The sequence below is a fragment of the Myxine glutinosa genome, chromosome 3, assembly GCF_964187855.1.
Source record: "Myxine glutinosa chromosome 3, kmMyxGlut1.1, whole genome shotgun sequence".
Taxonomy (NCBI): Eukaryota; Metazoa; Chordata; class Myxini; order Myxiniformes; family Myxinidae; genus Myxine; species Myxine glutinosa.
Window position 1 is genome coordinate 181562026 of NC_136263.1, and position 26041 is coordinate 181588066.

At 42.4% G+C, this 26041-nt stretch overlaps 2 protein-coding genes across 3 annotated transcripts in view; one reads left to right on the forward strand and one right to left on the reverse strand.

Annotated features, from left to right (window-relative positions):
- RRAS2 (RAS related 2) overlaps positions 1-20709 on the forward strand; it is an 87537-nt gene extending 66828 nt beyond the window's left edge. The window contains exons 3-6 of the mRNA XM_068109759.2: positions 4081-4183; positions 14204-14312; positions 17616-17734; positions 19354-20709. Coding sequence (XP_067965860.1) covers positions 4081-4183; positions 14204-14312; positions 17616-17734; positions 19354-19441 — 419 coding nt within the window. The 3' untranslated portion in view covers positions 19442-20709. The remainder of the gene's footprint in view (positions 1-4080; positions 4184-14203; positions 14313-17615; positions 17735-19353) is intronic.
- COPB1 (coat protein complex I subunit beta 1) overlaps positions 20209-26041 on the reverse strand; it is a 63815-nt gene continuing 57982 nt past the window's right edge. For both annotated transcript variants that reach the window (XM_068109754.2, XM_068109753.2), the window contains 3 exons: positions 22468-22557; positions 21175-21330; positions 20209-20523 (listed from right to left, as the gene is read on the reverse strand). In XM_068109754.2, the coding sequence (XP_067965855.1) occupies positions 20464-20523; positions 21175-21330; positions 22468-22557 (306 nt within the window). In that variant the 3' untranslated portion in view covers positions 20209-20463. The remainder of the gene's footprint in view (positions 20524-21174; positions 21331-22467; positions 22558-26041) is intronic.

Genomic DNA, 26041 nt, shown 5'->3' on the forward strand with positions numbered 1-26041 from the left:
GATGTGCACGTGATACATTTTGAATGTCTGCATTTGGATACTAACACATATTGCTCATGATACTGTTACGTGCTCCTCCCCGACCCCTTGGTCACAGTGTACCACCGAGCCCCGAGAGGAGTCACGGCAGAAAAATGTGTTATTCTGTATGTCAAAGATCAATGGTGAAGCCACACCAATTGTTACTCACAAACAAATATTGTATTAAGATCACACAAGAATAACAGTCCAACAATAATATGAATCAAAAGTACAATCAATATCCTATGATGGTACCATCAGTTTTGTAATATATAACTCACTGTGCTCCAAGTGAGTGAAACAAGAACATCCCCAATGTCTCTAATCCCCGGCTTCAAGCCAAAGTCGATCCGCTCCAGCGATCGACAGACCAATGTCCAATCGAGACCAGAATCCCGTTCGGATGATAGTCACAGTCACGCGGCCAAAGCTGCGTAAAGGCGCCCTCCAGGCGACTGGGAAATCCAAAGGCGCCCTCAAGGCGACTGGGAATTCACACTCTCGGGTATGGACGTTCCGCGGCTCGCAGTCGGCGAACCTCCGATTTACCTTCAAAATCCGTGTTGCACACACACACACCAGATACGTCCGAATGCGGTGAAAAATGGCTGACATGAAGCAAAGAAAAGCCTTGCGCGACGCGCAAAGGCTGAAGCGAGTCAAAATGGCCGATGGCCGTTCTCGAGACGTCACGGCAGTCCAACGATTCTCTTCGGAATCGACCGCAAAACCTGACACGCAGGTTGATCTGTCACAGCGATAACAACTCTGTCGCAGGAATCCCTTTCCTGGGAAACCCAAAGTTCACTCGTGACTGTCGTTTGCCAACGTTCGCTCCGGACCGCAAAGCAACTATGCTTCTTGTCCGACTCCACTCGCTCTGCCTTCTTTTTCCCCTCTTCTTCCTCTTCGTCGTCCGGTTTCCGGTTTCTTTTAACTCTAACTTTTTCACCTTTTGAAAATAGTTCATAAACAATAAACCTTTTGAAAACAATAATAGTACATGGAATCAAAAATGTTTACAGTGGATGAAAACCACCACAACGGAAGTGACGAATCCATAACAATACAAAACCAAACTGCAGTCGAATAGATTTTCCTGTAATTTGGGAATTTGTTTCACCTTAACTTGCAGTACCAGGCCTGGTGTTGGCTTATCGGTTGGGGTGCTGTCTTGGGATCCTGGGTTCCAATCCCGGTCGATCGCTGAATTAACATCAGGGCGGTTGACTCAGCCTGTCATCCTTCCGAGGTTGGCAAATCGAGTACCAGTTCACTGATGATTCCCTGTGTGTCGCAAGAGCCGACTAACAGGGTTGGCGGCAGGAAGGGCATCTGGCTGTAAAACATTGCTTCAAAAAAAGGGGACCAAGGTGCTCGGAAAAGGCCAACCCCTACTCTGCGGGGGAAAATGGCCTCTAAAGGTGGTTCTTCATAACTTGCAGTACCCTTGAAACTTTGCTTTTTGTGCATGTGCGAAGCATTTTACATCATCTTGACCAATCAAATTTGCTGCTTGCAGACCCCACCCATGTCCTTGTTTCTCAAGGCCCTGAGGTTTCTTTTGAAACTACGGTATGACACAAGCAAACTTCTTGAAGGAAATATTAATATTCGTACCAAAAATAGTCATATCAACAAAAGCAGCAGCCGTGCAGCAAATGTGGCTGGGTGTTTCATATGACCAAGTGATGGATGGACAGAAAATATGGAGGGGATGGAGGGTGGGAAATAAAAAATGTCAAAGTTAATAGTGATCGGGTCCAGACTACCACAAACATGCTGAGATCAACATCGTAAAAAACCACCGCATTGCGAGCGCAATAATTAACTGGAACGGCACTCGGTAGAGAGCATACCTCCACCAGGCTGAACAGTTTGTTTACCTCCGCCACCAAAGGTGGATGGAGGTTATGTTTTCACCCCTGTCTGTCTGTTTGTTTGTCCGTTTGTTTGTCAAGATATCTCAAAAAGTTGTGGAAGGATTCGGACGAAATTTGGCGGCGAGGTAGCGTATGTGACAAGGATGAAATGATTAGATTTTGGTGAAGATCCGGATTCGGATCCGGCTAGTATAATTTTTTAAGTGATTCTTCACCATTGGGAGATAGGGCCAAAAACAATACATAGTGGGATGTCTCAAAAATTTGTGGATGGATTTGGACGAAACTTGTTGGACAAGTTGTGTGTGTGACAAGGAAGAATCGATTTAATTTTGGTGAAGACCCGGATCCGGCTAGTAGAATTTTTAAGACAATTCTTCACCATTGGGAGATAGGGCCAAAAACAATACATAGTGGGATGTCTCAAAAAGTTGTGGATGGATTTGGACGAAACTTGTTGGACAGGTTGTGTGCGTGACAAGGAAGAATCATTTCAATTTTGGTGAAGATCCGGATCCAGATCTGGCTAGTATAATTTTTTAAGTGATTCTTGACCATTGGGAGATAGGGCCAAAAACGAGACAGCATTTGACAACACACTTAACTTTTTGAAATATCATGTTATATATCGCTTTTCGCCCAATCTCAATGGTGAAGAATGTAGAACGAAGTAGAGGACAGGGAAGACCAAGGAAGACTTGGCTAAAGATGGTGGAAGAAGAAATGCGGGCAAGGGGGTTAACAAGGAGAGATGCAGAAAATAGGGCAGGATGGAAAAGATTGTCATGGGGCCCTCAAGGCTAACCCCCGCTCTAGCAGGGAAAATGGCCTTAAAATGCCTGTTGTTGTTGTTATTGTCTCAGTGGTGAAGAATCACTTGTAAATTAAAAAATTCTCGAATCGAATCCATATTCAGATCTTCACCAACATCGAATCGATTCGTCCTTGTCACACACCCAACTTCTCCACCAAGTTTCATCCAAATCCGTCCATAACTTTTTGAGATATTGTGCTATGTATCGGTTTTAGCCCGATCTCCCAATGGTGAATAATCATTAAAAAAATTAAATAATTAGTGTATCCAAATCCATATTCAGATCTTCACCAAAATCGAATCGATTAGTCCTTGTGACACACCCAAACTGTCCACCAGGTTTCATCCGACTCTGTCAACAACCTTTTGAGATATCCTGCTATGTATCGTTATTGGCCCTATCTCCCAATGGTGAAGAATCATCTTTAAAAATTATACTATCCAGATACGAAACCGGATCTTCACCAAAATTTTATCATTTCATCCTTGTCACATACGCTACATCTCTGCCAAATTTTGTCCGAATCCGTCCACAACTTTTATAGATATATTTTTCACAGACAAACCGACAGGGGTGAAAACATAACCCCCATCCACCTTCGGTGGCGGAGGTAATAAGGAAGCAGACCTAGTGACTGTGTGTAGATTGTGGCACTCCGGTACGATGCGCTAAAAGCAACACGGTGACGAGAGATTTGCTCAGTGCAGCAAAAATAACGTGGATGAAGCAAAATGGAAATGTAATTACAAAACCATGGCAAGGTGTTGCAATATCCCCAGTGGCATCTCCAAACGATGAGGGAAACTTTTATATGCAAATTGCGGTACAGGCTGCGGAACATTCCACGGCTAAACTATTGCGTAACAAGCAGAAATATCATAAAAGGGGGTTTAATAAAAAAAATCAAAAACTGCACAGATTATTATATGGTCAGCTAAAAAGAAAGAACATCCGGCTCATCTATTTGCTGAGACGTCTGCATTTAAAAATTAAAGATCATTGAGGAAACCAAAGGAGGATTGTCTCCCCGAGGCGAGCCAATTGGGCCATTCGGAAGAAAGGCGAGCAAATACAGGAAACTACCAACAAAGACAACATTCCACATTGAGCCGAGAACACTCGAGCACTGATCGGCCAAATAGGTTGATCTTGGAGATTTACCTTGGAGTGTTCAACTTAACGGGGCTTCACCATACTTCCATCGACCAATTTGGTGCGAGAAGGTCACCACAAGTTTTGTGATGGAAATTGGTCATTGCATCACTAGTTTTGTGATTGTAACCCATAACATACGTTCGGGCCCAGAAGGGTCATGCAGGATTTGAACACCTTTTGCTTTGTGCCTCTATCTGTTCCCCCAGTCCTGGACACAGCCGGGCAGGAGGAATTTGGTGCCATGCGGGAGCAGTACATGCGCACCGGCGAAGGATTCCTGCTGGTGTTTTCGGTCACTGACCGTGGAAGGTATGCCGGCGCAACAGACGGCGCGGATGAGGGAGACCTTCTCGATAAAGATCCTCCTTTGAGAAAGCGTTTGTTTGCTTTCATGTGTCGCTTTTGCCCTCATCTCACTGCCTTATTTCCTTTACAAGATCCCTACCGTGCTTCCTGTTCCATTTAAAAACATGAACCGGTGCTGCGATGATAAAACATTCCTTTTGCAGGTTGTGGTTTTTCCACTGAGCAAAAGTCAGAGTTCACACGCGGACCAGGCCTTTGCCGATTGTATTACTAGCAACACACAATGCTCACCAGTGTTGGAGAATATACTTTAAGAACTAGCCAATTAAAACTACCCTTCACCGTAAAGTAGTTATAAACACCTACAAGGTATTTGGGGAGGGAGAGGAGGAGTAACAATGTAGCTGGGTACTCTTCCTTGCTGCTTTTACATAAAACTTAATTGACTGAAACTAAAACCTTTGAGTAAGCACAGGAAACTTCAAGCCAAATATATTCTCTTCCCTCCGTGATCAGGTTGAATCCTTTTGGGAGCGAGGGCCAATTCAGGGGTCTGGAGCCCAATGTTGTTTCGCTTCTTTTGCGAACCCGTCTGTTCAGAAACCAAACTCAACAAAGCACGGACAATGAAAGGAATCTAAAAAGCATCATCACCGTGCTTTTGGATTGTAATGTTGTTTTTAAAGAAATTCGTAACTTCAGATAACCTTTACGAACAGAGGCACGTTTAAAGAAACCCTGAGCTAGGTGCCTTGCGGATGCTGCATTTTCAAAGTGAGGGATTGGTTGCATTACAAGGAAGCTCGTAAAACCCTCGGCAGATCGTGGTGAATAAAACAAACAAACATACAATTGCTTCGACCTGATTCATGCATTGTCCACAGTTTAACTCACAAAAATACGTGTCCTTAAGTAGGTGTTGATCCGTGCTTTTGGACGTCTGTGGGTACTTCTGCTTGATTGGCACAGTAAACGGAGAACCACGTGACCCTCTCTCGTGGATTGTTGACATTCCGTGGAGGTTTTAGAGTACAGCCACGTGTGGCACGATTTCTCTTCTCCTCTCCTGCCAATGTACTTTACAAGTTTTCATTGCCACCTTCAGCCATTTCATTGCAGTTTTATTTACTAATTTATAGTTTGCCCGATCGTTTTTCTCTCGATTTTAAATGCCATATTTTGAATGGTGCAACGTCCAGAAAAGACAGATCGTTACCCAGGGGGCCAAACCCCAAAAACCCAGGGGGCCAAACAAAGATGATGATGACGATGATGATGATGATGATGAAAGATGCGCAACATTTGTGTGCCTCTTACAAATTTCCAGCAGCTTGTTGGTAAGGTTGTTGACCTAGATTGTGTTCCTAGGCACATGTAGATATGATTTCTGGGGCACAACCTTGTACAACAGCCCATGTCTGGTAAACCCCCTTGGCCTCCTGGGTACGTAGGTAACCATTGTCTTTACTGGGCATTGCACCATATTTTGTTACTGCGCTGGTAATAAGTTAAATGTTCGTGAGCTGGAAAGAAGTACAGATCGTCTTTTAAAAACAGTTCACTTCCTGTCCTGCAGTGAGAGAAAAACAAAAAGTAAAGGAGCTTCTCTTGTAACGGTCATGGGTGCTGCAGTATAAAGTAAAACTTCGCTACCGTACCAGCTACCATTAAGTAAAAGCTGTATTGTAAAAAGCAACAGTAAAAATAAAAATAGCTCTCTACCATAAAAATCTGCCATACTCTACCATAAAAAGATGTAAAAATAGCTTGCTACCGTAAAGAGCTACCATAAAAATTTGCCATTAAGGTAACGTGCTCCCATAAAAACCAAATGTTTGCTACTCTAAAAAAAACAACCAGTAAATAAAGGTAGATCACTGTCATAAAACTACTATTAAGTAAAAGTAACCCACCACACTTTGTCACATTTTCTGATTGAGAGTTTCCATGGTAAAATGTTTTCTGAAATTATAAGAATTTAAATTACTAGGGCATGCCCGTACGTGGGTGCAAAAAAACATGCGTGCAAACAACAACAACAAAAAAAAACTTTGAAACCACGTGGCAGTAACGACCACAGAACCCCCCCCCCCCCTCTATTTACATGAAATGGTTTGGTCCATTCGCAAAGCCAAAGCGAACGGCTTGCGAGTACGGTAAAACCCCCCCCCCCCCTCTATTTACATGAAATGGTTTGGTCCATTCGCAAAGCCAAAGCGAACGGCTTGCGAGTACGGTGACCATACCTTGGGAACCACTTGTCCGATTAATTTCAAACCTTGAAAAGGCACATCCTCGGGTCCCCAGCAATATACCTGGCAAGTTTCAAGTATATCGGACCCGTGGTTGTCGAGAAACAGCGGTCACAGACAAACACACACACACACAGACACACAGAGATTACTGGAATTATAGATAGATAAAACATTTAAATAAGAGTTTTAATTTTTTTTATTTTGTATGATAAAATTATAAAAATTTTAATTATAAAACATTTATATTTACAATTATATTTTTTAGATAGTAGGTTGTCGAAAGCAACTGCTCAGGGTAGTACTACCGTTCAGACTTAAGAGCATTAAAGTGGTGCCCGGAACCATCTTGCACTCTCCGTGTCAGGATTGCTGGTCTTACTTTCTGTCTCGCTCAAACTATCGCTAGCGGGCTAGCTTCAACCTCTTTCTCCAACAAACACCATACAGTCTTCATCATACACTTTTCTTACTCATTTTCACTCTTCACTTTTACATTCTCTATGTTTTATTTCTCTTTCTTCACATTTATCAATGGTTATTACCCTGCGCTCGCAAAGCGAAAGGCAGGGTTAGGCATTCGGTTGCGTACGTGTGGCATACGTACAGTCACGTGAAAAAGTAAGTACACCCCATGTAAAGGTTTGACTTTTTCAACATATTTCAACATACAGCTATTTGATCTTCATTTCAACAATATTGATAGATAAAGGTGATATAATATAACAAACATCATGAAACATTTACATTTTGTAGTCCATTGTATAATTTAAATCAACATAAATGCAAATTTCGCATGTGGAAAAAGTAAGTACACCCTGACATTTATCACTACTTCAAATACCTAAAATTAGAATCAGGTGCACCAGCTCAGGTGCAAATGATTAGAACATCGTTGGAGAGGATCTTGGTGGAACCTGTCTTATTTAAACCTCAGACATTAAGTTTGGTTTGCTCTTTGTTGTTGAAGTGTTGTTTCTGTCAACCCTCGACTCTGATTCTGCAACTGGTCCTGACGGCATCAGCCCACGGGTCCTAAAATCATGTTCTTCCGCTCTTTCACTCCCTCTTTCTGTTCTCTTCACCCTCTCTTTTGCTCAAGGTCATCTGCCATCTGCTTGGAAATCAGCCAACATCACCGCTTTGCACAAAAAGGTGCAAAAACAGATCCTAGCAACTACAGACCAATCAGCTTTCTCCCAATTATCAGCAAAGTCATGGAATCCATCATTGCTTCAGATATGAAATCTTTCCTCTTCTCCAATGGCTTGATCTCTGAACATCAATTTGGTTTCAGACCTGGTCACTCTACTCTGGACATGCTGCTTCTGCTTTCTCAACAATGGATGGAGGTCCTCAACGCCAAACAGGAAATTAGAGCCGTCTCCCTTTACATTTCACGTGCCTTCGATACGGTCTGGCACCCTGCTCTGCTCACCAAACTCTCCTCCTTTGGTATCCATGGAAATCTCCACGCATGGCTGGCGGACTTCCTCTCTGGTCGTAGTCAATGTGTGGCCCTGAATGGGTTTCTCTCATCTCCTCTTCCTGTTCAGGCTGGAGTTCCCCAAGGTAGTGTTCTGGGGCCTGTGCTTTTTCTGGTCTTCATCAATGATCTCTCTGACTCTTGAAAATCCTCTCTATCTCTTTGCTGACGACTCTACTCTCTGTCGCTCCATTCCTCATCCCTCAGATCGGCAGTCTGCAGCCTCCTCACTCTCTGCAGACCTGGACAAAATCACAGACTGGGCAAACAAATGGAACATGTCTTTCAATCCTGATAAATCTCACACTCTTACGATGTCTCTCCGAAAGGACCGACTGGACAACCCTCCCATCCACTTTCTGAATAATCCTCTCCATGAAGTTCTGTCACTCAAGCTTTTGGGTCTCACTATTTGCCATGATCTTTCCTGGGAAAACCACATTTCAAATCTGGCCTCCAAAGCCAGTTGCCGACTGGGCATCCTCCGTCGTGCGAAGTCCTTCCTTGGCACACCTGAGCTCCTCACCACATACAAGGCTTTCATCCACAGCTCAATGGAATACTGCTCTCCCCTCTGGTCTGGTGCTCCTGCCTCACACCGAGCTCGTTTTCACGCTGTTGAAACCAAAGCGTTCAGAATCATTGGAATCTCCCGCGATGAAGCTAACTCCAAGGGCCTTTCACTCACTCACCGCAGGCAGGTTGGTGGTCTTTCCGTCTTCTACCGACTCCTCTCTGGCCTTGCCCCCCAGCTCTCTCTGGGCTCTGTCCCCCAAATATTCCTACAGGTCGCACAAGATCTGCCTGCAACCCTCTTATGGTTAAACTGCCAAAATCAAGACTTTCTGCTCACCTTCACTCCTTCATTCCCCTTTTCTCCCACCTCTGGAACAAACTCCCTCACTCTCTTCAATCCCACTCCACCCTCCAGGTCTTTAAAATAGCTGTTCACCACCATCTCTTATCCTCCCCCATCCAAAACCTTGATCTTTTCTACCCCCGCTAATTTCGGGCCCCTTGTGTTCTATACCTCTCCCCCCCCCCCCCCCCCCTTCCCACGCCTCCTTCCCCCAAGCCCTCTTCCTCCCACACTTCTCCCTGCTCTCAAATGTTGTGGTTGTGTGCTTCCCCTTCTCTCCCCATCTTGTCTTCCGCTCCCTCTTTTTGTATATTTTGTTTGTCTGGTTGATTTGTTTGTGAAATAAATGTTAGCTCTTTCACGAGCCTCGATTCAGTATACAAAAAAAAAAGAAAAAAAAGTGTGCGGCCTCACCATGCCTAGATCAAAAGAGCTCTCTGAGGCCTTCAGAAAGAAGGTTATAGATGCCTACGACTCTGGGAAGGGATTTAAAAAGATCTCCAAACAATTTGAAATCAATCATTCGACTGTCCAGAAGATTATCTACAAGTGGAGAACATTCCAAACAACTGCCAACTTGTTCAGGCCAGGCCGGCCCAGCAAGTTCAGCCCGAGAGCAGACCGCAAGATGCTGAAAGAAGTCTCTAAGAACCCCAGAATGTCATCACGGGACCTACAGGTAGCTCTTGCCACTGTTGATGTCAAAGTGCACGAGTCTACCATTGGAAAGAGGCTGCACAAATTTGATCTACATGGGAGGTGTGCCAGGAGGAAACCTTTGCTGTCCAAAAAGAACATCAGGGCAAGACTAAAGTTTGCCAATGAACACCTAGGCAAAGACCAGCATTTCTGTAACAATGTGCTCTGGACAGATGAGTCAAAGGTCGAGCTATTTGGCCACAGTACCAGAGGACATGTTTGGCGAAAACCAAAGACAGCATTTGACCACAAGAACCTGATACCAACTGTAAAGCATGGTGGTGGAAATATTATGATCTGGGGCAGCTTTGCTGCATCAGGGCCTGGGCAGCTCACCATCATAGAATCCACTATGAATTCTTCATTGTACCAGAGGATGTGAGGCCATCTGTCGGAAAGTTGATGCTCAACCGAAGGTGGACCTTGCAGCATGACAATGACCCTAAACATACCAGTAAATCCACCAAGGAATGGCTGAAAAGAAAGAAATGGAGGGTTCTGGAATGGCCAAGTCAAAGCCCGGATCTAAATCCCATCGAGATGTTGTGGGGGGATTTGAAACGAGCTGTGCATGCAAGAAACCCCTCAAACATCGCACAGCTGAAAGAATTCTGCATGGAGGAGTGGGCAAAAATTTCTCCCAGTCGATGTCAGAGACTGGTAGACAGTTATAGGAAACGCCTACTTGAGGTTGTTTCTGCCAAAGGGGGCAATACCACCTTTTCGAGCCAAGGGTGTACTTACTTTTTCCACATGCGAAATTTGCATTTATGTTTATTTAAATTATACAATGGACTACAAAATGTAAATGTTTCATGATATTTGTTATATTATATCACCTTTATCTTTCAATATTGTTGAAATGAAGATCAAATAGCTGTATGTTGAAAAAGTCAAAGCTTTACCCGAGGTGTACTTACTTTTTCGCGTGACTGTATGTGTCTGCATTTTAAAAATTCATTTTCTCGGCAACTGTTGGTCCGATTGACACTAAATGTTACCATAGGAGTGCCACCGCCTGTTGAATTATTTTATTCATAATTATGACGTCGTATGTCACGTGGCACGAACGCCATCTTGGAAAAATGTTACACCTATATATCTCCCAAACCGCTCAATGGAAAAAGTTGAAACGAGGCTCATTTTCAAGTACTAAACGTGGGGAATAAAATGTGTTCATGATGTAATCGGTGCCTTCATTATGACATCATAATTCGACAAGTATAATGCTTCTTCCGATCAGTATGAATTATTTTTGGTCTGATGTTCGTCTGATGACATCAGACTGTTGGTCTGATGTACACGAAATTGTCACCATAGAAGCGCCTCCTCCTGTATAATATTTTAATGATAATTATGATGCAATAGGTCCAGACCCAGCCTATCAGTAGGATACAAAACGTAAACTGTTCAGCCTGGCGGAGGTATGTGCTCTACAAAATGCCGTTCTTGTGCTATGCGATGCTCACCTGGGGCGACTCATCAAAAACTCAGTTGGATAGAATCATATTCATTCAAAAAAGGTAATGAGAATTATTTGTAAAACGGAAATACGTTCTCATACCGATTTTTTTTTTAAATGAAAATAATATTTGAAAAGCGATTCATACCTGTTTCATTTTGCACTATTGATTTTTTTTAACTATAGAAATGAGTTGCCACAGGTGTTGACTCATATGTTTGTTTATGAAAAATAATGAATATCATAATTACTGTGACCTCCAAGCCCAGCCAAGATGTGTTTTGGGTAACTTGCTTTTGATTATTCAAGCTTGCTTTTGATTAGGTTCCTCCATGTGATAATGTATGAAATGAGTTTTTATTTAATGTTTGAGGTTCCAGGAACGGACTATATAGCCCTCAGCGAGACTGTGTAACAATTTGTATTTGTTTTTTTTCGATTACTTGTTTGACTCCTTTTTTTTATTCATTTTCTTCATTGTTTAATATGAAAAAATATTTTTACTGTTTGTTTGAAATGAGGAAATAAACTAATACTACTACCACTACTAGAAATATATGAATCGCTGTAAAAAGCTACCATTGAATAAATTAGCTCACTACTAAAAAGCTGCCACTTGTCAAATTTCAACTCGCTACTGTTTCATTTGCAGCCTCTGGATACTGGTTGCATCATTTTTCTAGAAGCGCAGCTGTACCGCTGATGCAGTGCCCCCCATTACCAGTAAGCTGGTACTTATTTTTCTGACCTTTCCGGCTGAGTCAACCCACTTGCTGTTATTTCATCGGAATGACAGGGGCTCGATCCAAAAGGTCTTAACCGTTAAGCCAACACCAGGCTTACTCGCTACTTACTGTAAAACGCTGCCATTAAATAAATTAACTCTACTGTTAAAAGTTGCCATTAAATAAAAGACTCTCTACTATAAAAAGTTATCATTGAATATAATTTACTTGCTGCTGTGAAACGTTACCATTAAATAAAATTGACTCCCTACTCTAAACTTTGCAATTAAAATTAACTTGCCACCATAAAAAGTTACAATTAAATAAAATTAACTTTCTACTGTAAAAAGTTACCATTTAATAAAATTCACTTGTGACTAAAAAGTTAGCATGAAATAAAATTAACTCCCTTCCTTAAAACGTTTTCATTAAATAAAATTAACTCCCTCCTATTAAAAGTTACAATTAAATAAAATTAACTCCATATTGTAAAAAGTTAAAATTAAATAAATTAACTCCCTACCATAAAATGCTACCATTAAATAAAATCAACTTGCTACCATAAAAAAATTACAATTGAATAAAGTTAACTCCATATTGTAAAAAGTTTCAATTAAATAAAATTAACTCCCTACCGTAAAAAGTTGCAATTAAATAAAATTAACTCCCTACCGTAAAAAGTTACAATTAAATAAAATTAACTCCCTACCGTAAAAAGTTACAATTAAATAAAATTAACTCCCTACCATAAAAAGTTACAATTAAATAAAATTAACTCCCTACCATAAAAAGTTACAATTAAATAAAATTAACTCCCTACCATAAAAAGTTACAATTAAACAAAATTAACTCCCTACCATAAAAAGTTACAATTAAACAAAATTAACTCCCTACCGTAAAAAGTTACAATTAAACAAAATTAACTCCCTACCGTAAAAAGTTACAATTAAACAAAATTAACTCCCTACCGTAAAAAGTTACAATTAAACAAAATTAACTCCCTACCGTAAAAAGTTACAATTAAATAAAATTAACTCCCTACCGTAAAAAGTTACAATTAAACAAAATTAACTCCCTACCGTAAAAAGTTACAATTAAACAAAATTAACTCCCTACCGTAAAAAGTTACAATTAAACAAAATTAACTCCCTACCGTAAAAACGTTACAATTAAACAAAATTAACTCCCTACTGTAAAAAGTTACAATTAAACAAAATTAACTCCCTACCGTAAAAAGTTACAATTAAACAAAATTAACTCCCTACCGTAAAAAGTTACAATTAAACAAAATTAGCTCCCTATCGTAAAAAGTTACAATTAAACAAAATTAACTCCCTACCGTAAAAAGTTAAAATTAAACAAAATTAACTCCCTACCGTAAAAAGTTACAATTAAATAAAATTAACTCCCTCTTGTATTGTTGTGAGAATAGGAACTACTCAAACACTGTTGCTTGAAATTATCACCTTTTCATAAGGAGACAAGTTTGGCATTCAGTCAGGACCATTAAACATAATTTGGAATGAATATTTCATTGAGTGCAAGGCTTTGAAATGTAGGCTCTTATTTTGAGAAGTTTTATTTCTTTATTCTTGCAATTGGCATTTCATGCACATTGTGAATAATTACTAAAACCACCAACACAATCCAATGCCTTTACTAGGCTCATAATCAACTGGCACTGATTTTGTGCAGTGGGAAACAGGCTTTTTGTGTGTGTGTCTGTGTGTGTGTCTGTAAATTTTCTACACAGCTTTAGTATGAGAATATGGAAGAGACATTAATAATTAGGTCAAACTGTCAAAGGGCAAAGTCTCAGTGAGTACAAATAGCCCTTATTAGCCCACCCACTGCTGTGCAGCATGAGACGGCTGGGTTTTTTTTTTAATCGCTTCCGTACTTCTTTATTTTATCAGCTTGCATTTTGAGATGATTTATAGTTTAACATTTGAGCTTTTGTCATCAACTTTTCAACAAATCCTTATTATGACAACATGGAGAACACTAATAAATTTTACTTCTTTTTTTTTTTGCCATTTTCCTCAACTTTAGTTCGAGTACGAAGCGGATGCAGATGGGGTTTGCATTCCTGGCTGCTTTCTAGTCGACTTTCAGATGAAAAATAAGTTTTTTTGGGGGGAAAGGGGGTTGGTAGGAATCCGTCACAAATTTAGTCGGGTTGGTAGGAATCGTTTACTGCCTGTTTTTTATAATTATATTCAGTACAGGACTCTTGTACCTCCTATTGCGGTACAGCTGGTAACCTTGGCTGCATCATCAGATCCCTCGGTTCCTGTCACTCTGGTTAGCAGCCAAAGAGCATCTCGGAATTAGTGGCCGTTTGTGGCAAACACTCGATTGCCACCGGGTGTTTTTGGTTCCCTGCTCTCCGCACTTGCACACTGAGCCCTTGTTATTGCTTTTGGTTTTCCCTGCGTGGATGCCAAAAAGCGTGATTCAGTCCAACCACGGAGAGTGCTCCTGGTATTTGTACTTAGCACCATGCCTTTTTTATTCCGAGTCTTTCTCCCTCTTTCCAGCTTTGACGAAATGCACAAGTTTCATAAGCAGATCCTCCGTGTGAAAGACCGAGATGATTTTCCAATGATACTGGTGGGAAACAAGGCTGATCTGGAGCATCAGAGGCAGGTTTGTGGTATTTTTGAATTGGTTAATCTACGAAGTTGCTTGAACTTAAACTGCACGCAGAACAAAGACATTAGTAGGCGTCGGTGTACTCTAACACTACAAGGGCATTCGTTGTCAATGGAAAACATGTATGGTACGTGGGGATTTTAACCAGATTTGCAACATCATGACCCTGTAGTTTATATGGGTACACAAACGGGACAATCCAGGTGTACTCTCGTGATACCTTGTCGTCTTAACACAATGGGTTACATTTGCAACCGACGGACAAGTTAATTGTATGTAGCTTGAGCTGGTGTATTTGTGTACACCCACCATTTAAACTTTATTTTTTTGGCACAATGGGGAAGGTACAGTAAAGAAGAGTGGCATGTTTATGGGAAGGGCTTTCTTCCCAGTCTGTGGTTTACATTACTTTACCAATGAGTCACTTGACACGTTCCATATGCGCACAAAGCTCTGCCAATCACAACACAAACTGCCACATTCTTGGGCACACAATGCCGGCCAGCTTGGACTAAAGGCATTCCGATGAGGCATGAGCATGGATTCATGGGCAAGGCTCTCTATTCTTTCTTTTCACAACTATCCTTTTGAAATACTTTGTATAGTTCATAAAATGATGCCGAACACTGCTATTTGCCTTCCCTCCCCGACATCCACCCACCCAACATCTCCGCAAGTATATGAAGCCCAAAACAATTTTATTTCGCTGAATCAAAGCAGCAAAGTTTAACATTTGCAGATTGTAGGTAAGAATTTGTCCAAATGGGTGGCATCAGCCCTGGTCTGGATCGAGTATTCAAGGCCTGGCGAGTGGTCACAAGTGTAAAACCTACCTGTAGTCTGTGGATGGGAAAAGAGATGTAGATGTTGTTTGTTCGGTGAAGTTAGTAAGTGAATTTTGATGGATTATGTTAAGAGGGGTGGTGTATGTGGCACAGCCACGATGGACCTAGTTACCTCCTCCAATTGTCACCTTCCTTGCAAGATTTGCGTATCCTATAAATCACGACAGTTTTCCCCGTGGCATTCGTCAACATCGTAGTTTGGGATTTAAAAAAATTCTAATTGGGGGAGTTACTTGTTGCAATAATTTTTATTTCAGAGATGAATTGTTTTACACTCAAGGCAAAGTACTCTCATTTGGTAAATGACAATGGCGTGAAGTACAGTATTAAAAAAATTTGTCCAAGCCAATGTTGTCCACTCTTGCGCATGTACACAAATTGGGAGAATGAATGATCTTTTTTTTTTTTTTAAGGCCATTTTCCCCGCTAGAGTGGGGGTTGGCCTTTGGGCCCCATGACAATCATGGTTCCCTGTTTGAGGCAATGTTTTTATGGCCGGATGCCCTTCCTGGCACCAACCCTTAGTCGCCTCTTACGATGCACAGGGATACGGTGTACCTATTCTAAATCGGGGTACACACCGTGCACCTATTCTAAATCGGGGTACACACCGTGCTCATTCATCCCAGCAAGCTGGTACTCAATTTGCCGACCTCGGATGGATGACAGGCTGAGTCAACCCCCCTGGTGTTAATTTAGCGATTGACTGGGATTCGAACCCAGGATCCCCAGCCGGCACCCTAACTGCTAAGTCAACACCATGTACACAAATTGGGAGGCTAGATTAAAAATAATAACTTTCATTTTGAATGAATATTCCAAAACTTATTGGGAATTTGCTTTACTTTTTTTGGTTCATGCTGCTGATGTTCATGCACAATCGAAATTGTAAAATGTTATAACTTCTGATAACAGCACAGGTACATATCACACTTACCTGTGAGCTGTGCCTGGGTTCCATTATCGACCTGATTATAAACTGCACGGATCGGCGTTACACGTGTTGAGCGTTAAGTGCTTCGTTCCTCGGATGGATGTTAAAACTGGGCATCCCATCTGCCATCATTAGTTGGTGGACTTTAAAGATCCAAGTAGGCGAGCTATCGTTGAAATACGTGGAGACGACCTGGGGAAGGGTCATCGACAGTTGCCTCGTGGACACTTCTTATAACATTTGGTCTAAGTTCTAAACGGAGATGTTTTCTCGCTGTGTCTTCAAGGTTTCTCAGCAACTTGCATGGGATGTGGACAACTTGTGGGACAAATATACACAATCATGATGTCCAGCGATGAACATGACTTGTACCTGATTGCAAACACACCAAAACATTCTGCACGTCATTCCAAGTATACTTCACACTATTGCTAAGTACACAACCTCAGCCACAGGACAAAGGTGCAAAGTGAAAAGGTGTGCTGAGAACATGGTTGATGCCCTAAAAGCCTAAATACAGACCCAACAATTGCTGAATATCCCCCTTTCTGTCACGGGTGGCGTCTTTGCAGAAATTGCCTTTGAATACAGTCTTTACTTTTCAGAAATGGGAGAGATTAAATCAGGAATAAAACTACTGGACATTCACTTCAAACTAAAACCGAGTCGATGAAATCTCACTGAGTCGATACACCTAATCACATGAAATCCCAGAAGACATGTGCAAAAGTTTCTGTTTACTGTCATGTCAAATGTTGAAAAATGGCTAAATATTCGATGACAATTAAATGGAAGAAACTGCAGGAGCAGAATGAGCTTACCGGAAACAAAATCAAAACATCACTCAGAACCTGGATAATTCCGTTTTTCTTTTAAAACAAAACTTGTATGAGATGCACAACGAATTATTTATATATTTTTAACATTGTCCTGGACTGCGACAAATCATGCCGACAAATGCAAGAGACAACACAGGACATGGCTTCAGCTAAGCATGGCCACAGACCTGGGGTGGAGGGGGGTGGGGCAGGGCGGCAAAGTTATTCAACTTCCTGAAGCACTGTGGGTGCCGTTAGTACCATCCCCCCCACCCCCTTCCAATCCACTGCGTAGGTGCATCCTCCATCCTCTAAATGCTGAGCGGCATGAGAGGAAGCATCATGTAGCATTAAGGTCTCGCAATGACTAGACCCCGCACGCTCCACCACAATGCCATCGCGTCTGGTGTAGTTTCATGCAATTCCAGGAATACAACAACCTTTAAGGAATGTTTGCTCAGCCTCTCTCGTGGAATGCATTTTGTGCTGCATGGAGAGGTTGCCTTTTTTTTCCATCTCCCACTCCCCCTTGTGCTAGCTTGGGACAAATCTATATTATATATAAAATGGGGTAGATGGCAGGTTGGCTGGGGTGTGGGGGGGGGGGGCAGTGCTCAGAAGCCCCCTTAAAACTCTACATTTTGACTACATGTGACTTGACAGGTGTGCATTCTTTGTTTAACCACACCCCTCCCATTAGATTTCACAAAATGATGGACAACAGCTTGCACGCACCTTGAAGGTGCAGTACATGGAAGCTTCTGCAAAAATCAGACAGAACGTAGACCAGTCATTCCACGACCTTGTGCGAGTTATCCGGTAAGATTTGTCGACTGCTGTCACCTTCCAACTTTATGTCGATTTTGTGATCTGTAGTGTTTTCAGTTACCAAACAGCACTTACGAAGCCCGCCGTTCCTTATCAATGGTTTTGAATGGAGTGCTTTCTTGAGTGCTTCAGCCACTTGAAGAGCACTCTGGTCTAGTGTAAGAAGCTTTGTATCTGAACTCCATTATGAGTGAGTTCCAAATTATCATTAGGAAACTGAAAACATGTGATAGCAAACTTGGGGTAGGGATAACTACTTATCTTAAACCATTTAGAAGTCTTTAAACCTTCTCCTTCTCTTCTACACAAAACGCTGGAAATGTTGGTCCAGCAATGCTCAACATCTGAGAGGGTGACTGAGCACATTTCAATACGGAGCGCAACATGTGCAGAAGAGTTGGAGTCGAGTACGGTGTTTTTGCAGGAGTTCCTGGCCTAACCCCAATCCGAATCCGAATCATACCAAAGTTTGGTATCCGAATCATACCAAAGACTAAAAATTTGAGTTTCTGCTTCGTTGCTTCACTCACAGCATTTAAAAGGACAGAGCATGGACAAACGATGCTGGGAAGGCAATGGCAAACCACCCAGCTTAACCTTTGCCAGGAAACTGCTTCGGCAGCATCAATGTTCTGCATACCATACGGTACATACATCAACAATCAAATAAAATATATTCGACCATGTGACGAATACATGTTTCAATCGAGAACTCCCCATCAATAATCTAAGAGGATGTGCGTATGCGTCGGTTTTGGGTATAGCCTTCGAGGTTACAAAGCCAGCCTGGAAACGGAATCCCACGTGGTACAGTAAAAAAAAAAACCTGAGAAATTCGCCACCACGAGGTTTTGACATTCACCGTTTCCTGACATTTTTCAACTTGAGGGTCTTGTTCAAAGTCAGATTTGGTGTTCTAACGAGCTTAAGGCCAAAATATTTCCATGACTGTTCGAGTTCGACTTTTGCCCAAACTTCTCATCCACCTCTTCCGCTTTTTCCATGCAAGTCAGTGTTGGGAAACCTCAGCTACCAAAAGGGCCATATGTCAGGCCCTCAACTCCTCCCAGGTTTGACAAGACCCCCCCCCCCCTCCCCACTCTACCACAATTACAAGCCAAAATGATGTATTTTAATTTAAAAGCGAACTGTATTATGTGGAGGATTGCACAGATCGATACGAAACGGCATCGACATGATTCAAGATCTTGCAGAGATTCATTCATGGAATCTGGTTCTTGTAAACCGTACAACTGAAGGGACGTGGAGGGGTACAGGTAATCTTCCAGGTAACGGGTTACCCACCACTACTGTAAGCTCTGCATTTTAAGCAGATTTCGTTTTGCTGGCAAAGACTGCAGGCAGAACCGCATGTCCAAGATGCTCAAAATGCGAGCCAAGACTATTGCCTCCATGACATGGTAGTTACAGTATTGAGGCACGTGGGTAAAAGTTTTGGTTCGTTTCCATCAATATTGCACTGATGGCAAGAAGAAAGCGAAAGTCAAAAAAAAAAAATCACTGTTAAACTCTATTTTATTTGACTTTATTGAAAACCGATGAGCATCGTATGATAACCTGACATTTCTCACGCATCTTCCCCTTTTCAGGAAATTTCAGTTAGAAGAGCGCCCTCCGATATCCGAGATGCCTGCTCCGAGGCCGCCGGGCAGCTGTTGTCACTGCATCGTCCTTTAATGCCTGCACCGATAGGAAGTGGGTGCGGCCCTGACCGTCGGGAACCCTGCCACAGCACAGCGTGGCGGATCTGCGCCCACCATGGCAGTGCAAGAAACGAGCGTTTAAAAAGATTTCGGTGAAAGATCAAACAGGAGACGGTATTGTACAGGCGGTTTGCCAAAATATTGTATACAAAAGTAATTTGTTTATAATAATCATAATCCTTTGCAGTTGGTGCCCCGTCAGCATACCTGGTCCCGGATGGAAGTGTGGCATGTGGCATCGAGCGGGTCGTCGTTTGAGCGGAGGGTTTAATCATTTGTTTTGTACAATGCATGACATCGGCAGCAAGCTCTAGCCGTGGTACTCTTGCGGTAAGCTTGTTTGTGGCAGAGGTGTGTACGGGGTGCGAAACCGCCCCTTTTAGATGTCGATTTTCACGGGACGTAGCGAACCCACCAAATGCCCATTTCGTAGTTGAGGCAATGCCATTATCCATTTAAAAGTATATAAACTGCCAAAATGCATTTCGTCAACTCCGAGTCCAATGTGTTTACGGGCAACGGTGATTCTTGCTTGTATTAATCCCTCGCCCTTTATCGCCCACTTTTTCCACCCCCATAACCAAAGCATAAGTTTTGACACTTGCCAATCTGCCTTCAAGAAACGAGACTTTTGTAATCTTATTTTTACATAACCAGCGATAGGTATTTTTATATCGGAATGTCCTCTTCATGTACGGTTGTGTATATGAATTATGTACATAGGGGAAAGGCACACTCATGGGTGCTGCTTTTCTTTTTTTAATTTTTATTCTAGTCCGGCGAGACGCACTGTCGTCGTAAAGTTGGTCCGTCTCGTGCTACCTAGTAAAGTCTCAACCCCACATCCACCTCCTCCGCTGGCAGCGCAAAGCCACCGTGTCAAAAAAAAAGAAAAGGCAATGGACAATCTTTACAGCTTCATGGCATACACGTAGAATCGAATCTCGGAGTAGGAAGAGGAAATAACTGTGCAAGATGAGGAGAGGAAAATGGTGCTTATGCAGCGACTTTCTTCTGCGACATATTGATCTTGTCCCCCATGCTGAGCGCCATGCCCTGTGGAACACAACAATGACCGTCACAGCACCATCCTTTCCAGCACCGCATCTCCACTCACACCCCCCCCCCCCCCCCCCCAAACAGGCCTGTAAATTTGACTGCTTTGCTTGTAGGTTCTGTGAGCCGCCGAATTGTTAATTACAAACATCGATTGTATAAAGTGCACGTGAGCACCAAACACCATGTGGTTTCTTTGTTGTTGTTTTGGGGTTTTTTAAAAATGTCAAACTGCATTACATCCAGCATTTTATGGAGTTTGTTTGAATTAACTGTCCTCGATCTATCACGTTTATGCATTGAGTGGTCATCTGATTAAAGCTGGAAAAAAAAATGGGAAGCTTTTATAAAATATGAACAATTATGTATGAGGGGAAAAAAAAGTCGAGATCCAATTGTACCATGAACCAAGGATTTAGTCACTCCCACAGGATCTGTAAGCTCTGCATAATCGGAGCTCGACGTTAACATCTGAGGTTTTCATGAGGACACGTGCAGGGCACAAAGTTAACTTCCAAATCGGTCAAGAAATAAATCCCAGGTTAGAAAGAAGCCTGGGATAAAAAAAAAAAATGGAAACGACCATGTGGGTTCGTAACGTGAACATTCTAGGGTACTGATGGTAACAAAACAAAGTTTTCAAAAACTCACCTGACTTTTCGCACGGATGCGGATATGGCCAGACACAGAAATGTCAGGGCCCTGACCGACTGGTTTCTCGATGCTCACGTTCGCCAGGGCGTCTTCCCCGAAGATGGAGCGAGCGTACAAGTTCGCCGCCATGAAGCCACAGTCGCCGAATAGTGCCTGATAGAGGAAAAGGTTGAAACAATTTATGCAATGGTGCTCCTCTTTTGTTATAGTCATAGTTAAACATTTAATAATTGCTACTTTCCTAGAACTAGTATTCTTCTACTACTACTACAACCACAACTAATGTCTCCTTTGTGGCCCCAATTAATCCCACCTTTGTGGGGATAGTTTGGCCGCAGCTTCTTTACAAACCAGTTGGCAAGGCCTGACGTTTGCCTTATGTTGAAATTGGGCAGGAATTCGTAATTTGTCCAGGGGGTCAGAGATAACTTGCGTCCTCTTCACATGTCAGCGGACAGGACATCTGGCTGAACATCTATCCGAGGGGCGGCACACTTCGTGATGCAATACTCAAAAGCTCTAAGAGAATTGTGCTCCCTGTGGATAGTCTTCTCAAACACTCAAAACAAGAAGAACAAAATGTATGCACACTTGCGTCTAAGCCGTCTTGCCTGGGTTTGAATCTCGGCCCAGCTACAAACTGCCATCTTGGTGTATTGCAGGCAGGGTGACGCAGCAATGTGTGTGCCATCCCTGGATGGACGTTCAAATTAACATCCCGTCTGCTGGTATTACTTGGTGGATGTTAAAGATCCCACGGTGTCCCTTTGTGTGAAAAGGAGATGAGCTATCGCCAGCATCTGAACAAATTCCAAATTCCTGCCTTAACCTCTAGAGGGCATTGCATCAGCTGCACCCTCAGCAAATGCTGCTACCCCACAGCCTCATGCTGCGTACAAAAGCTGGGGTCAGTGCAGCTAGCTTGTGACCAAGACTCGCAAACAAAACGGTTTAACATTACTCTTGACTGAGAAAGTGAGAACTTTTAGGATGATAAAGATCATGGAAGAAGGGATGCATGGCCGAACGGCCACACCAGACATTCTCGTGTGCCGGTAGATTGCAATCGGAACGTTCTTTTTCAAATCGACAATGGGGGAGATTACACCAGGAATGAAGGGCAATAACATTGCGGACATACCATCCCAAACCGTTTGCTCACAAAGATTCAAATGCCATTTGATGACATTTATCTACGGGGTCAGAACTAAATACGAGGAGTTTGACGTGCACATCACAAAACGACCAATATTTAAAAAAACAACCCCCACTGTTGAAACAAAGACATACTTTTTCTGGAGTGAGGCTTTTCATGTTTGTCGACTTGAGTACGTGCTTCAAGTATTCCATGAGGTCGGAGATGTTGGTATTCACGGTCACCTGGAGAACACACATACGGCACTCTTGGAATGTCCGGCAGGTTTGCAAAGGGAGGATCTGTCATGACTTTCCATAATCAGTCAGTGCTGTTTTGTCTGTCTGAAGCACCAGTACAGGTGTTTTGCTATTTCCTGCGCTTATTACCCCGCGCGTGAAAAGCGAAAAGCCCGTTTAAGCATTTGGTTCACGGTTTATCTACTCTACCGAGTTTTAAAAAAATGTATCTTCGAAGGCTCTAGGCTCATGGAGAAGCTAAATGACAAAGAGCAGCAGGGTTACAAACTATAGAGGGGTGCGGGAGGTTGACTTACACGAGGAGGGGGGGCCTGGAGGAGGAAGAACAAAAAACGAGTAAGCATGGCCTGGAGAGGAACAGAAGGGAAAGGATCAACGTGGATAGAAGAGATCATGGATGTACATTAGTGAGCGCAAGATGTAGTGAAGAGCAACACATTTTTGTAGGCTCCGGATCACCTAAGGTGGAACATCGAAGGTTGGATGCCATTCCTCTTCAGTGGCCAAGGTTGTACGTATTTCCAGATTCTGTCCTGATTATACGGACAGGCATGCCTAGAGATAAAATGGAGAACATTTTCTGATGGAGCTTGTTCCAGAAGATGATAGATATGGAAGAGGTTCTGTCAATGTGTGGGCTGGAATTGACATACAGGGAAGGATGGACACCTGTGTCATTCAGGACGTCACCATCATGAGGAAAGGTACCAGCACAAGATCCTCCATTCAATAGTGAGACCTTAAGTTGACCGATACAGTAAGGCCAAGCTTCGTTTTGGTTGATAATAAATGCCAGTATCGAGCAACAATAGTCAGATTATCCTGAACAGGAAGCAACCAAGTGGGTGGGATTGGCTGGCACAATTTCCTAACCTGTACCCTTAAAGAACATGCTCGGAACATGCTACAGATGGTGCTATTAGTGTCCAATGGAAGCCAGTAAACGTATGATCTTTATGGTGGTCTTATCCAAGAATTGGGTCAGCTTGCATAACGCGTGTGGTTTTGAAAGTGTTGCTGTGTTTCAAGGTAGACACGTGCCAACACCAATCATTAGTAAACGCACAGAAGGTGACTCGTTTAAAGAAATAAAATAATTGATCACTATTTTGAATTTTCAAAAAAAACAAAAAACTGTTCAATGGTCGAGTCACTTTCTGTTCTCATCAGTTAGATCTTCATGAACCTTCCTTTTGTTATTCACAATTTCTCTCAGGTTAAACTACCGTATATCAGCACATAAAGCCACTCAATACATGTCACAATATATGAAACTCGTTTTTGGAAAACTTGATCCGAAACAAAAGTAAAAAAGAACTACAAGTCAAAATAATCTCTCCCGGCCTTCTACATTCTACTCCCTCCACATCTCCACCATGAAGGAATAGTATTGCTCCGACAAAACCCATCCATGATCATGCAACCATAAAGGAATGTCCTGTACCATCAAAACGCAACCCTGGTCCTGTGACAATGAAGGAATGGTCCGGTACCAATGAAACTCACCAATGGTTCGGAAACCAGGAGGAATGGTCTTGCATCTGCAAAGCTAACCATGGTCCTTTGACAATTAAGGAATGAATGGTCCTACCTCATCCGAATTAACCATGGTCCTGTGACCAAGAAGGAATGGTCCTCCCTCATCAAAAGTAACCATGGTCCATTGGCAATGAAGAAATTGTCCTGCCTCATCAAAACTCAACTATGGTCCTGTGACCAAGAAGGAATGGTCCTGTACCACTGAAACTCATTGGTTCTGAAACCATGGCCTTGCAACCTGGAAAATGGTCCTGCACAAAGGAAACCACCAAAGATGTTAGTTCTTTCCCACATAGTTCCCAACCCATGTCTGAGATAATTTCCAGCGGTTGATGAGTTTCCTGATGCCAAACGAGTAGAAGCCACGTTTTTGGCTCGGATAACCTTTTCAAAAGCCAAATGCTTTTTAATTCCCCCTCATCTTGAGACATCCCAAAAATAAAATTCAGATCAAGCCCTACGAGTGACTTCAGATATGTTAGGTTGAAATTAGGGATGACAATTTGCTGCAATTTGTCGCCAACTTCGTATGAAATTGGACTATTTCTCAAAATTAGCTGCATTGCCATTTTCCGGCAAACTTGCGTGTGAAACAGGTTTTTATACCAACAGACGTTCACCTCATGCTTGGATCTAAGAAGGGAAAACTTTGTGGTCGAACGGCTGTGTTTCCAGCCTCGGTCATTTTATCACCAATAGCAAGTTATTGTCCCGACCTTGTGGAAATTATTTGGCAAAACAAACTATGGTCAATATACGGAACATGCGTACGCCGTACATGCTTCTCCTGAGATTGGTAAGAAATGGAGAACAACGCGAGGTAGAACATTATGAACAGCACGTGACGGATTTACCTGTATGCAGCTCGACTCTGAAGTTAATGCTGCATTTCATCTCTCGTCATTCATACAGAATTGCTCGCCAAAGGATTGAAGGCATGAATGACAAAATACAGATAGGGAAGCACAGTAGCACACGGGTCCCTAAAAGGCCACAATCGCTCTGAGGTACGAGTAAACCAAGTGCAAATAAATGGTGGCTTTGGATCTTATACAGTCCAGTCGTACATAAAAATAGAAAGCATGGTTTTTGTCTGTGGCCTATGGTATGCTGATCTCGACCAAACATGGTATACATACTCAGAGCTCCCTCCACCACCTTCCTTCCCCCCATGTGGGGAAGGCGAGTGGGGGATATCTATAGGTAATCATTGTCACGATTCCTCAGGGAGGTGAGAGGGGTTCATAACAATGGTTCAGTCAATGAAAATCATGACGGTGTAATGCGCAGCTGTAGAAATGGTTATTAAAAGGAGCTAAACATTGAATGAGCATCAAATTCATTAAACGTCGAATGAGGTTGATGCAGAGTCAAAAGCCGAGTCACTCCAGATAGGCCCAATGCCTCAGAGAAGCGACTGTTTTGAACGATGAAAAATAGTCGTGGCACCCTATTTTATCGAAACTTTTCAAAAACATCGACACCATGAATATACTTTTAATACCTGTGCATGTCTCCTTCATCCCCAAGTCCTGTGCTTTATCCCTATCTCTAACCATCTACTTTTGAACAGATATAGTAGTGCGTAAATGCATTTGCTAATATTATTTAAAAGGGTGACGATTAAACATGTCAATGGAAACCATGCAAAAACTAATCATTTTCATACAACACAACGATTGTAATCCGGCTGTTTGGTTAAGTTTCCGAGCAGTGTACCAAACGAGAGGGAGTGGAGAAGGTTGCATTGCAGTGAGCTCGGTGTTTTCAACCTGTTTGTCTGTTTGTTTGTCCGTGAGCAGGATATCTCAAAAAGTTGTGGATGGATTCGGACGAAACTTGGTAGAGAGGTTGGGTGTGTGATGAGGGTGAATTAATTATATTTTCGAGAAGATCCGGATCTGGAGCCGAGAATTTTTTTTGAGCGATT